This window comes from Acipenser ruthenus, chromosome 28, assembly GCF_902713425.1.
Source record: "Acipenser ruthenus chromosome 28, fAciRut3.2 maternal haplotype, whole genome shotgun sequence".
Lineage (NCBI taxonomy): Eukaryota > Metazoa > Chordata > Actinopteri > Acipenseriformes > Acipenseridae > Acipenser > Acipenser ruthenus.
Window position 1 is genome coordinate 4,187,983 of NC_081216.1, and position 14,443 is coordinate 4,202,425.

Genomic DNA, 14,443 nt, shown 5'->3' on the forward strand with positions numbered 1-14,443 from the left:
TAAAATGAACAACGAAAAATAAAGAACTGGTACATAAAATGGCACATGCATTAAAAGACTTGAAATACAAACATACTACTTTTTGACAGCGTACCATTTTCTGACCTTACACGTGTAACGTTTTGGTATGTGTACCGCATTCTGTCCATACACCGGTGTAACAAAATAAAACATGTATACAAGTCAAATTTTGCTACGTGTACCGACACTTCATATGTAGCCATAAACATTATTTTATTTAAAACAATACAACAATTAATATTGGTGGTTATATAGAGAGTAGTTTGATAAGATTCTAAATATTATATATAGCAGAACTAAAATAATGTAATATAATTAACATTGCTTATTTTTAAACTAATATCAACATGATTAGAATTCACTCCAGAAAATATCTCTGTTATTATTATTATTATTATTATTATTATTATTATTATTATTATTATTATTATTATTATTATTATTATTATTAATAATAATAATAATAATAATAATAATAATAATAATAATACCTTTGCAAAACAGTTTTACAAAGGTGTATTTAAGGGTTAGTTATAGTGTCAAGAAAACGCTACACTTCAATGTAACAAATGTGCAGTCAGCGTGGAGCAAAATGTAACTTTACAAAACATGCACTTTCTCAAAATAGGTAGCAGTTTTTGATGCGCGTCCTCGCGCTTGAAGAAAAACAAAATCTGGGCATGCGCAGTACAGGGTGTAAACAGTCTGGGCATGCGCACTACGCAAAGTAGAAATATTTGATAGGTAGCAGAAATTGATGTGACACCAGTACTGTAATTTATTTTCTTAAACAATTTAATTATAGGTTATGTTTGTCACCAATTCCTTGAAGCAACAAATAACAGGCGTTTTGTTCTTAACGTTCTCTGAATCCACACAAATTGTGTGTTTTTTCGTTAATACAGGACGCTATTGGTAAAACACAAACGCAAATTTAAAAATGTATAAAAGTTTATTAATTTATTATACAAAAGCAACATGATATAAAAAATAAAACACATCTTCAAACATAAATAATTGAATAAATAGATGCAATGAATATTTAAATAAATAGGCAATACTGGTAGGTTACATTTAAAAATGCCGTAACAGCAGTTGAATTTAAATAATTCAACATTTTAACAAATACACATCGCTGCGTCAATAAGTGCAGTAACATTTTTCAGTCATTTTAGTGTATTTCCGCTTTGTCCATGAGCAGCTGAACTTGGGTTAAACTGTTTACTGCTTCTTTTCTTACAATTTCCCAAGCACAAAAACTGTAGTCCTGAAAATGAACAAGGAAAACATATTCAACAAACAGTTAATAAAGCGAGCTTAATATGTAATATTAAATATGTATTTATCAACGAAAATACAGACGTAGAAAATTCAGAAGCTTAGAAACTTCGGATAATCCGTTTATACCTGCTATATAGCCCACTGTCAAAACAAATATTACACTTGAAGAAAACACGTTAGTCCCTGTTACACACATGGTTATACTGTTTTAAAGTATTACATGAAAGTATGCTGTGCCCGAGAATATAAAAATACATTCATCCTCACCTTGTCTTTTAAAATATTTTCCAGTTTCTCAAAATACGCCTTTAGCACCAGGTGGCTGCCTTGTGGCTCTCCATCTCCGACCTGCACCTGCACAGATTAGTAAGAAGTCTGATTTTATTATTATTTATTTCTTAGCAGACGCCCTTATCCAGGGCGACTTACAATTGTTACAAGATATTACATTATTTTATTTTATTTTTTACATACAATTACCCATTTATACAATTGGGTTTTTACAGGAGCAATCTAGGTAAAGTACCTTGCTCAGGGGTACAGCAGCAGTGTCCCCAACCGGGGATTGAACCCACAACCCTCCAGTCAAGAGCCCTAACTGCTACTCCACACTGCTGCCCAATAATAATATTTAATAATAATAGTACTTAAAAACAAACAAAAAAACCCATCATACAGCGTCTTAATTCCGTTTAATAGGTTGTATTTCATGTACAACTCTTATATACATTTTACGAAGTCTACAGTAATTGTAATAAGCGTGCTTGTTTGAAAAAGGGGCCACAGACAAACGCCGAAAGTCTCCCTCTGGCAAATCATTTGAATTCACATCTAACTGCAGACTGTCTCAGCCGCATCGCGATTTACACACTTGATATTCTGTTTTCAGGTAATATACTGTACTTACACATTGTTTTACTCTTTGAATCTGGCGATGAAGGATGTTATGAAAGATATCCAGATTAGTCTTATTCCAAGTTGCAGGCTTCTGCCCACTCAGGAAAATGATGTTGACGTGATTGAGTGCTTCATAAACCGTCATCTTGATGTCTTCAATCTATAGACACAACATGAAACATAAAAAATGTGCAATAAATAAATACATATATAGCCTATATATAGATCTAATACATGACAACCATCAAAAAGTGTGTGTGTATATATATATATATATATATATATATATATATATATATATATATATATATATATATGTATTCTCTATTCGACAGTAGATATATGTCAGCCTTGTACACTAAGCCCTACATACCTTTGAGTCCCCTGTAATCTCATAGGCATCCAGCGGCACTGCAATCGCTACGTTCTCTTTTTTGCATTGCTCAGGAAAATTGCCTCCCTGTACACAAATAATCAAAAATAAATATCAGTTAAATAAACTTAAAGTAAACCATTAAACTATTGCATATTGGAACATAAAGGTAACAAACCAATCTTTGTTGCTTAATACACATAAAAATGCTTCAGTTCTGCAGTTGCATGCTGTTTCTGTTAGGTAACAGTCCAAATAATCCAATGGTAGCTTTCCATTTGGTCATATGACTTTCTTATTTTTTATTTTACTTCCACAATGTGGTTCTATGTGGAAGGTTGAAGGTCATCTTTTTGAGTGTTGTATTTGGTGCTACTACATTGTTTTTTCTGCTTTTTTCATCAAAAGAAAAATTGGATCATAATTATTGGTAAGTAAAGGATTATTTTCATACCTAGAACTTATTATTATATTAGTTTTACTATGAAAAATTTACAAAAATTGGTATGTATCCAGAAAGTAACATTGTGCAATATTGATTCTATGCCTGACATTGGTGCAAGTGGAAACATAGTCCTCAGACTTGTGTCAATTGTACCACAGAACCTTTCCCACAAGATCTACTACTACAATTGATTTTGTAGTGTAGATTTGCAAGTGGCACTCGAGAAGAGAAAAATTCATTGTGGGTACTGTCTGATCCAATCGCTTGGGTGGATGTCCATTCATGTCAGACGGTGAGATGAAGAAAAAAGGGAGGGGAACCTTTCAAGAGAAAGAAGCAACTGTCAATGGCTTAAACCTCAGGGCAGTAAAATGGTATGACAACCGTGCAGTGACAGTATGTTTGCTGCTGCCAACCCAACACCTACTGTTGATAGATGGGATAGGAAGAAGGAAGTTGTTCAAGTGACCTGCCCTAGTGATGTTCTGGTTTATAACAAATTCATGGGTTGGTGGACCTTCTGGATTTTCTCATTTCATTGTACAGGACGAAGATTAGATCCAGGAAATGGTATCATCGGTTAATCTTCCATATGCTAAACCTGACTGTTGCAGAGGCATGGCTCCTATACTGCAGAGACATTCAGGAATGCAGAGTCCCCAAGAAGGAGCAGCTTAGTCTTCTTGAGTTCAAATGTGAAGTTGCAGCTTGTCTTTGTGCAGAGAAGAAGATCCAGAAGCACAAGGGAAGGCCAAGCTCAGATGTTGAGGAGAAGCATGCTGAAAACAAGCGAAGAGGGCCTGCAGCCCCATTGCCCTGTACATCAGTTCGACAGGACAACACTGGACACTGGCCTGTTTTTGCTGAAGCAAGAGGCAGATGCAAAAATGCAGGCTGCAAAGGACTTATAAAATGTACAGTGTCAGAAGTGCAGTGCAAATGAAACATTTTATTTTGTTAGAGAACATGCAATAAAAAAATGTTTTCAATGAATTGAATTATTTTTGTTGGTTCTTCAATTGCACAATGTTACTTCCAGGTAACGTACCCATCTAAAACTTCCCAAAATATATTTCACTTTTTTTTTTTTGTGTGCAATATGGACCTATTTAAGTAAGACATTCTAAGAATTATTTTTTTCCCACTCTATTATCATAATGCGTGCAATAGAGGGTTAACTATTCGACAAGTGACTGAATGACCAAGTTCTCGAACGGTCTGTTTATCTTATTTCCATCTTACCAGGTCGATCAGTTGCTGTTTGTGTATTTGAGTCAGGTGTCCGAGCATCCTGCACGTCGTTGGCATTGAGACAGTCGGCGACCAGAGGCACAGCACGATGCAGCACACAACAAAGACGTTTTCAAAAGCCATTCTGTGATCAGCTCTGGTATGACTAACCTGAAATACAAGAAAAATATACAATTAAATATATGAAACAGTGCGTAAATTACAATACACAATTCAAAATCTCACCAACATGTTACATTAGAATATCTTAAAAGGCACTTACTTCAGTAGGATGTTCAGATGTGTTTCGAAGAATGTTATGCTTCTTAAATTCATGCTGCTGCTGTATTTAAAGGACGAAATCAAAAACGAATAGTATTAAAAAAATTACAGAGAATGATGAAGTTTCGGTTTCGTGTCACTGTCTAAGACGAAGCTGATATGCGGATATCTCAACAGTGTTGAACGTCTAAACTGCTGTAGTTACGGCAACTTTCCATTAATACGCTTGAGGGTGTATAAAACGAACTTTTAAGTAATGAGGGTGTATCAAAAAGAAACCATAGTAATGGCAAATTGCTTCTATTAAGTATACCCTATTGTGTATTTAAGAAATTGACTACGTGCAATGAACTGTACTAAAAAGAAAAAAGGAAAAGACAACTACATTATATTTCATCGTCTTCCTATTGGAAACTGTTTTTTCGGTCTTCTATCATCCAGCCATGTACAATATCCAGCTAAAGACTGATAAAAGGAAGACAAAATAGAATAGACAGAGTTACATTTGGTGACTGTTTTTGGGGACCGGTCGGCGTATTAGTTCTATTTGTCATATAAGATGAAAAGGATAGGTTCGCAATATGACTATTAAAAAATTAGGTTGTTTTGATGGTCACTGCCTAATTGCTGTGCCTATATTTTTAAAAAAATATTTTACATAATGGCATATATTATTTCAATATCAATAAATTAATGTTGTGTTAAGGCGGTACATGTAATAATTCTGGTTTCTAAAACTGGTATGGAATTTCACCTCTGATGTAGTTGTTGGGGAAATGAAACTTTGAAAGTCGTCTTGGTGAAATGGGGAACCGCAATCAACACACTTTCCATTAGAATGACACCATTATTATTTTTCATAGTATCTATCAACCTATTTTTCTTAGGGAATGCAAATAAAGATGAACAGTCTAGCCAGATTTCTGGCAGGTGCATAGCACCTGAACCTCCGAACCCCACATGTTGACAAACGACAGCACTGCAAATCCACTGTTCAAATGTCGTTGGCAAATGTTTGAAATGAATATATTAAATAAACGTTATCTATGGGACTATAATGTTCATCAAACTTTTTATGAATCTCATTCTTATTTTTGCCTAATAGTAGTTTATTAACTATTTAATTCTGTATAAATAGTTATACAGCTAATTAATATGTTCGCGATCATTAGACATTGAATTAGATTTTATTTAATTAATGTTTGAATAAACTTACTCGCTATTTTTACAATAAAAATACCCCCCCCCCCCTCCCCCCCCCGGTCTTACCACTTTCGGTACATACAAATATTATTTGGAACTCCCCGATTTCCCCAAGTTAGAAAAAAACCCCTTTCTTAATTCATTGACGTCTAAACGGTTTTTCATTTTTTTTTAAATTTCCAATGATTATTTTATTTTGAAGGGCGCTTAAATATTGGTGTGTGTGTGTGTGTGTGTGTGTGTGTGTGTGTGTGTGTGTGTGTGTGTGTGTGTGTGTGTGTGTGTGTGTGCATTCCAACATTTGTTTTCTATTGATCTCTCTTGCCTACCCTCTCATTACATTTCAGCTATCGGTTTTCTTAACATATATATCTTAACATTCCATGCTGGTCTGCAGTGCTATTAAGAAGCACTATGTGCAGGGCCGGTTGCTTCTGTGGTATATGATGTAGTCCCGTGTACAAAATACTGTTGGATAATTTTGTTCTCTCAAAGGGCTGTAAGGGTCATTCTCTGCTGTAGGGGTACCAAAAGAGTGACCAAGTTATAAAAGTAAAATGATATGTATTAAAAAAAACGACTTTTAAATGTTGTAAAACAAATACATATTCCGAATGTTTTGACTTTCAAACAATCCTTTTAGCTCAAATGTCTTCTTTCACGTCATCATTTTGAAAGATGCTCACATCTGAAAGTGTACCATGGTAAATGTGCAGCAATTTAGCACCTAGTTATTTGCATGAGTTACTGACCCGTATCATTCAAATCGCACTCTAGATCACAGGATGTGGGGCTACTGGTTCTGGAGGGCAGCAGTGTGGAGTAGTGGTTAGGGCTCTGGACTCTTGACCGGACGGTCGTGTGTTCAATCCCAGATGGGGACACTGCTGCTGTACCCTTGAGCAAGGTACTAAACCTAGATTGCTCCAGTAAAAACCCAACTGTATAAATGGGTAATTGTATGTAAAAATAATGTGAAAAAATAATGTAATTGTATGTAAAAATAATGTGATATCTTGTAACAATTGTAAGTCGCCCTGGATAAGGGCGTCTGCTAAGAAATAAATAATAATAATACTGGTTATTAGTGTGAACAAAATGAACACGGGACGAAGGGCATTTCCATGCAGAGCCCTTAAATTATGTAATGCAGGGAAGCGGGGACTGTAACAGTTTTTAAGTCAAGACTGAAAACATGCGTTTATAGAATGGCTTTCTTATCTTAGTGGGTTTTAATGTAACTTTTAAATATCTGTTGTGTAAATGTAAATGTAAATACTGTACAGTGCTTTGTGATACTTTTATATGAAATATAAAAATATATAAATGTAATAAATAATTAAATAAACTCCGTGGATAGAATGTCAAGCAATGTGGTAAATACATTCCAGCTATTGCAGTCTTAGGAATCGTCAGAACTGTGTGCGGTTTCTTATTTGGTTCTGTTACACGTTGAGCCAGTGCTTATATATAGGAGACTGTGTGGTCCAGTGGTTAAACAAAGGGGCTTGTAACGAGAAGGTCCCCCATTCAAATATCATCTCAGCCACTGACTCATTGTGTGACTTACACTGTAAATGCTGACAAACATCCCTAATCACATATATAAGTATACATTACTCAATTTTTAACAATATGTAGGTATTGCTTGTTAAGATCAAGTTCTCTGCACTTTTGCGGAGAAAACATCATTGCACTCTTTGCAACTAAGTCCACCAAACTTAAAAAAACAAAGTCATTGACTCCTGTCGATGAAAAAACGTTGGGTTTGCGCGGTTTGCTGTCTCGAAGCTGATCTTTTTGGCGATAGCAAGGAGAATATTTTTTTGTTGAATTGCCAGTTACCTGCTTTTGTCCGTCACCCTGCAGTCATGTAAGTATTTGAAGTCTATTTTTTTTATCATTGTCTAAAATGCACCGCGTGGTTTAGTGTGAGAAGGGTATTTTCGTAATATAAGTTTCAGACAAGCAACTCGCTTAACAACATTTCATTTTGAACGAATATCCATGCTCTTACTGTGCTACCATTAGCTAATATTGCTAGCAAGTCAGGCCGTAAGCTCGGCAGCTAAGTTATCTTACGGTACCAACTTATAATATTCTTTTCGAAATCAGATATGTTTCTAGCAATGCAATTTAACTCATACTGTATTTTGAAACGTAAACTCGATAATGATAATGACGACGTTAACGTTGTCTAGCCAGCCTCTTGGCTATAGTTAGCAAGTGAGAATACTGCTAGAAAGCTAATATTAGCCAGATTTTGCTTTTAAAACATGTTTTATTTCGTGTTAAAAGCCAATAAAGCAACACGTTGTTGATTGATTAGAATATTGTTTAATTTTAGTAACGTTAACATATTGTCTTTGCTCGAGTAAGTCGAGAAATTTAAAATCAAAACACAACCCCGAAGTTGGCGGGCCGGGGGGTCGGGTTGAAGACACGAGCAAACATGCATGATAGGGTGGAGTTCAAGTCTAAAACTGTTTCAGATATTGATCTCTTAAATGAAAATGTCCAACCTGATGATGCTATCCCTGTAGGCCTAAATGATGACATTGAATTTGAGGTACCAGAAAGCGACTATAGAGAAGATGTGCAAGACTTAGAGGGCCATAACATGGCTGCGCTGTTTCTGAAAATGCAGACAATTCTCCACATATCAGAAAATGCTTTGCATGAAGTTATCCAACAGATCAACCAGATATATTTGCTGTCTCAGCACAATCCAGAGAATACTTAATCAGCATTGCGGTGAGGTTGACAGCTCTGTTGTGAGTGACGTAGTCAGTGCGGTCACTGAGAATAATGTCTTCTTGAAATTCACTACTAAAGAGGGATCCTTGTCCACTGCTAGCAAGAGAGCATCTTATGTGTTGTGAGAATTCCCTGTTGCAATGCCAGTTGAGCTTGACATTGACAAGAACAAGCAAACTGTTGTTTATGTCCCTATACTTAAAATGCTGCAGGCAATGTTAAGCAATGGGGACGTTTTTGATAAGGCCCTGTCACCACAGACAAATCTGTTACAGGGATATAGCTCTTACAGAGATGGTTCCCACTTTAAAGAGAATGCTCTCTTGATGGAAGAAGAGTTTAGGATAGCACTTGGCTTGTATATAGATGATTTTGAGGTGGCAAACCCATTGGGCACATCGAAGAAAAACACAAGATGTGTGCTGTTTACTGGGTACTAAATAATCTGCATCAGAAATTTCGCTCCTCTCTCCATTCTATTCAGCTTGCCCTCCTTTGCAAGAGCACCACAGTCAAAGAGCATGGTTATGTCAAGGTTCTCTATCCTCTCATTCGGGACCTTGTGTCTCTTGAGCAGCAAGGTGTATATATAGAACAGTTGGGAGCCAGCGTTAAGGGCACTGTATTGTATGTCGCAGCAGATAATTCGGCTGCCCACTCATTGGCAGGGTTTTTTGAGAGCTTCACAGTTGATCAGATTTGTAGATTCTGTATGGCTAAGCGGGAGGAAATACAAGAGAAGGAGGTACGTTCAGGCCTCTATCAACTGAGAACGCAAGAAACTCATGACAGACATGTGCAGGAGGTTGAGAAGGATCCTACCTTGTCCAGACAGTATGGTGTGAAAAGAAGCTGTACCCTCGGTGACAACTTGAAACATTTTCATGTTGTGGACGGTTTTCCACCAGACATATTACATGATCTTCTGGAAGGGGTTGTCCCTTTTGAATTGTCCCTCTGTCTGCAGGATTTGATTGCAAAGAAATATGTCTCACTTGAGTCCTTGAATAAGACAATCAAACAGTTTCCCTACACGTTCTCAGATAAAACTGACCAACCACAAATCATTCCAAAGACCTTTTCCTCTAAGGCAACAATTGGAGGAAATGGTCACGAAAATTGGACGCTCCTCAGACTAATTCCATTGCTGATTGGTCATAATATCCCTGAGGGAGACTCAACTTGGGAAGTTTTGATGATCCTAAAAGATATAGTGGAACTGGCAGTGTCATCATGCTTTACAGAGGAGTCAATCCACTTTTTAGATTGCAAGATTTCAGAGCATAGACATTTATTTCAGAGAGTTTTTCCCAGCTCAAAACTTAGCCCAAAACACCATTACATTGAACATTACTCTCAGTTAATCAAAACATTTGGCCCACTAGCTGATGTCTGGACAATGCGGTTTGAGGGAAAACATAAATTCTTTAAGAAAATTATCCATGCAACTCAAAACTTCAAGAACGTCCCTACTTTGGCAGTTAGGCACCAGAAGATGATGGCCTTTCATTTAGCATCCATTTCATTTTTCAAGCTACCTGTGGAAATTCACAAAGTGAAGTCTGTTATGGTTGCATCTTTTCCTGATAATGTGCAGGATTGTCTATATCAGAGAAATGGCCAGCAAAGCACAATCCTTGTTGCATCATTGATCTGTGTCGATGGTGTTAAATACACTGACGATATGGTCGTTTCAGTTGGTTCATGCTCAGGGCTCCCAGATTTCAGACAGATTGCACAGATTGTGGTGATCAATACTGACGTTATGTTTGTCTGCAGACTCATGACCTCATGGTATAATGAGCATCTACGAGCTTATGAGCTTTGTAGCAGCCATGTGAGCACTCTCTCAGTCACCCAGTTGTCTGAATTGAATGATATTTCCCCCCCTCTCAGCCTACAGGGTTAGAGGCAAACTGCTTGTTACACTGAAGCATTACATATTGTGCTGAATAACATGGTATGGACATTGAAAGGGGTGGAATCCTAAAATATGTTTTTTCTTTTTTTTTTATATAGAGCCAGTCCTCAGTATGGATCAACGACTTGTATTGAGAGTGGTAATCAATGAGGAAGATATACGGATGTTAACATTGAGTGGGAAACCAGACTCTGTTGAAGCATTGCAAGTGCAGCTGAAGGAAAAGCTAGCGCTGCTGTACAACTTCAATCTACAATATGAAGATCCTGACTTCAACAATGCACTTTGCAATCTCACTGACATATCAGACTTGCCTGAAAAAGCTACCTTGAAAATCATTCCTCATTTGACCCCACTTTCAACACCTGGTACATCAACACCCAGAACGTCCGATACTAAGATTCTGTCAACCAGTAGCTCATCACCACTGCCAAGAAGAGATCAGTGGCCTGAGACTTTTGAGATCCCTATTTTCTCAGTTGATATTGAGTACAGACTTAGGGAGGGAAATCTGGCATATATGAAAGATGGGACATTCATAGTCTCATCAAGAGATATGAAGCATGCAATACTTGAAAAGCTTGCTGAATCAATGTACAGTTTTAAGGCTTATCCTCTGGATGAAGACTTCGGTGTTGTCGCAGCAGCACTGATCAACAAGCACCCCTGCCTCAAAGAACCGGGCTCTCCCACAGGATGGTATGGCTGGAAGAACAGCCTTAAATTCAAGATGGGCAACTATCGGACAAAACTTCAAAAGGCAGGATGCCTGGACGTAGCAATCAATGGCAGTAAAAGAGGTAAAGATTTCCCAGAGGGAGAATCAAGAACATTAAAAGACCAAAGAGATCAGAAGCAAATTTTCTCCCAAACTTTCCAGAAGGGCAGGATGAAACAAGCCTTGAAATGGATAGAGAGGTCATTGTTGAGGAAATGAAAAAAAGGCAACCCAATAAGACTCTCATCTCACTGAAGATGGACCAAACATTCCCGCTACGCAGGCGAGAGATAGTGGAGACGGGGCCTCATGTCCAGAAAATGGTAGAGCAGTGGCCGGCCCTATTTACTGAGAGTCAGGTGAGCGTGTATTGGTAATAAACTCAAATTTATTAAATATTGACATTTTTCAGTTGTCTCTATATTATTGTTTATATTTTCCTTGCTATTTCAGGTGTTTGCCGAATTCAATAGGATTGCCTGTAAAAACCTCCAGAGGGACTTCTTTGAAGCACTGGACCGTTACACCCCACATTTTATCCACATCTTCAAGTCCAAAACAGGAAGTGTAGGGAGGACGTTAGCAGAGTTATTGGAGCAAATTTCAGGGGTGAGTCATTCAAGGGCACATTCACATACAGTTCACTGAAAGAGATTTGCATCAGTGTTCATGTTGCATTATTGGTAGCTAATTATCTCGGTTCATACCAGGAAAGCTGTCATGTTATAACTTTTCAGCTGAAATGGTTTGTCCTCTGAATATAACATGTACATGTGTACACAGCTACTTATGCCTTGTAAGTCTGGCCCCTAATCATTTGTTTCTTTCTTCTTCCCTGTTAGACATCAGATGTAACTGCAAAGCGCTCAGTTGTTCTTCGAGGGATTCCCATCCTTCTGGGTGATGACTGCAGTGAATTTTACAGGACATGCTTTGTAAGTACCTGTAAATTCCCATCTTCTGTCTAATACAGTGCTGTCCAAAAGTATTGGGACTGTGGAGTGACATTTTTTTAAAATATATTTGCTCTACACGCAAGGAATTTGAAGTTAGAATGAAAAGATGAATATGAGGTAAACGTACCAAATGTCACCTTTAATTTAATGGCATTCTTATGTATATATGTTTTTTACCAACTTGGAATAATAGCACTTACAGTGTTCCACCCCAAGGCATCTGCTAAATAAATAAAATAAAAATAATATTTGGACCCTTATCCGATTTTGTGAAACTTATGCTTGAGCATGTGTACAGATTTTAATGTTACGAAATGTAAAAAAACCAAGACAGTTGGTTTAGTGTTCCATTGACTACAAACATATAAAAAAGTCTAAAAATAGTTGCACAGTTAAGCACACTCCCAAAATAATGTCTGTCAAGCTAATGTACTAGCCATAGACCAGACAAGAAGATTTGCTTGGCTTCTGTGGTATATGGATCCCAGTAAGCATTGCTGTAAAGAACCGTTAACACTAAATCTACTGTTCTTTATAAAAACATTTATGAATGTTAAACCAGAAACATTTTAGATAGATCTTTACAAACAAAAAAGTTTTCTCCCATTGAATGATTAGGCTGCATTGATAATAATGCGTCAAAATGCCATCTCCCAATTCCTTGAACCTGTGTGTTATATTCTTATTGGCAAAACAATAGTGCATTGTCCTCATAGAAACACGCAAACAAAACTTATTAAATCATACTTTATTTTTTTGATCGCATTAAAATAAATAAATAAATCAATAAATAAATAAATAAATAAATAAATAAATAAATAAATAAATATCAAACCAAGTAAAACAGATTGTTCTAAATAACTAAATGACAATACGCATCCTTACAGTCAAGGTTAATAAATAAATAAATAAATAATGCGAGAAAATGTTCACTAAAACTAAAAAACAGGCTATGAATTATAACAATTGTGTTAGTACTGATCATCACACAGTAAAAGTGTGATTATTCCATACATTGATTATTTTTGGGAAGGCGCAAGCGAGGTTTCTCATGTTCGATGCTTCTGTTTTCTTAAGGATTCCCAGCTCTGTCAAGCATCATATGTAACTGCTCCAAGTTACGAATAACTTGCATCCTTACGATTTCCCAGGCGCAGACACTGTGGTTCTGGAATAACATATTACACATGATCACATATTACATTACGTGAATAACGCCATGTATTATAATTCACATTACCATTGTGTCACAGTAGCGGCTCATACATCATTCTTTATCACCGTATACTTTTACACATATAAAAACGCTTAACTCTACCTTGTCCTTTAAAACATTTTCCATCTTTTCAAAGTACGTCTTCAGAAGCTCGCTGCGGTCGGCAAAAGAGTGCAGATCCCCAGCGAAAGCTGTTTGACCTTCCATCTAAATCAGGAAAAAAAAAGTGAATCAAGGTTGTTCTATGCAGTACAAACCGGCATTTGTGCTTAACTACATATATTCTGTATCGGTAACCTATCGAAAGTGTTACTTACGCATTCCTCAAGCTTGCCTGTCTGACGGAATAGGATATTTTTGAAGTAATGCAGCTTTGAGAGGTCCCAAGACACAGGTGTAAGAGTTTCGTCAAAAAGGTTGAAGACGTGGTTCAGAACGTTATATGCAATCAATACAGTTGTCTCAGTCTGATATATTAAAAAACAAAAACAAACAAACAAAAAAAAACCAAACATTAAATTAACAGCACATGCTAATTATTATTATTATTATTATTATTATTATTATTATTATTATTATTATTATTATTATTATTGATGATAATAAACTAGAGTGTTTACTTGTTCTATATATAAAGTAAATAAAATTACTTACACCTACCGATGAATCTTCTGAATTATAGGCGTTCTGAGGAAACTGCAGGTTTATCTGTTCGGTAAGACATTTCAGCGGTAATTTGCCACCCTGTAAACAACATTAACAGCATTAAAATAATATATGTAATCGATATATATATTACATATGTGGACAATATGTAAAAAAGAGACTTTACCATGTCTTTCAGAAACCCAGTACTTAGTTCATTCTTATGTCTGAAATGAAAATCCATCCATTTGCATTCCAGAGAAAGAATTTGAGGGACAAAAGTCAAAACGAGACAAAACGTCCAGAAATGCTGCTGTGCCATTGTGAAACGAGTTTAAATCGGCCCTATAATAAAATCAAAATACTCGTTAGTTCAAAATAGTTTATAAAAGCAGTCATAGCATACACATAGTTTTACATGTTTACCCAATAGACATACCTTAACTGATGTGGTTGATGCAATGAAAACGTCCACCGAAATATGCTGCTTGCACCCAT

The 14,443-nt window shown here is 36.4% G+C and overlaps 2 protein-coding genes across 2 annotated transcripts; both read right to left on the bottom strand.

Annotated features, from left to right (window-relative positions):
* Positions 1-1,192: 1,192 nt before the first annotated feature.
* On the bottom strand, positions 1,193-4,391 carry LOC131701951 (interferon a3-like). Its single transcript, XM_059002969.1, has 5 exons — positions 4,260-4,391; positions 2,573-2,659; positions 2,210-2,359; positions 1,570-1,656; positions 1,193-1,288 (listed from the first exon to the last, which is right to left on the bottom strand). The coding sequence occupies exons 1-5, from the start codon at positions 4,389-4,391 to the stop codon at positions 1,193-1,195; spliced, it is 552 nt and encodes a 183-aa protein (XP_058858952.1).
* Positions 4,392-13,156: 8,765 nt separating this feature from the next.
* Positions 13,157-14,443, bottom strand: LOC117434482 (interferon alpha-1-like). The gene is made up of 5 exons (XM_059002759.1): positions 14,372-14,443; positions 13,961-14,044; positions 13,618-13,767; positions 13,403-13,507; positions 13,157-13,252 (listed from the first exon to the last, which is right to left on the bottom strand). The coding sequence occupies exons 1-5, from the start codon at positions 14,441-14,443 to the stop codon at positions 13,157-13,159; spliced, it is 507 nt and encodes a 168-aa protein (XP_058858742.1).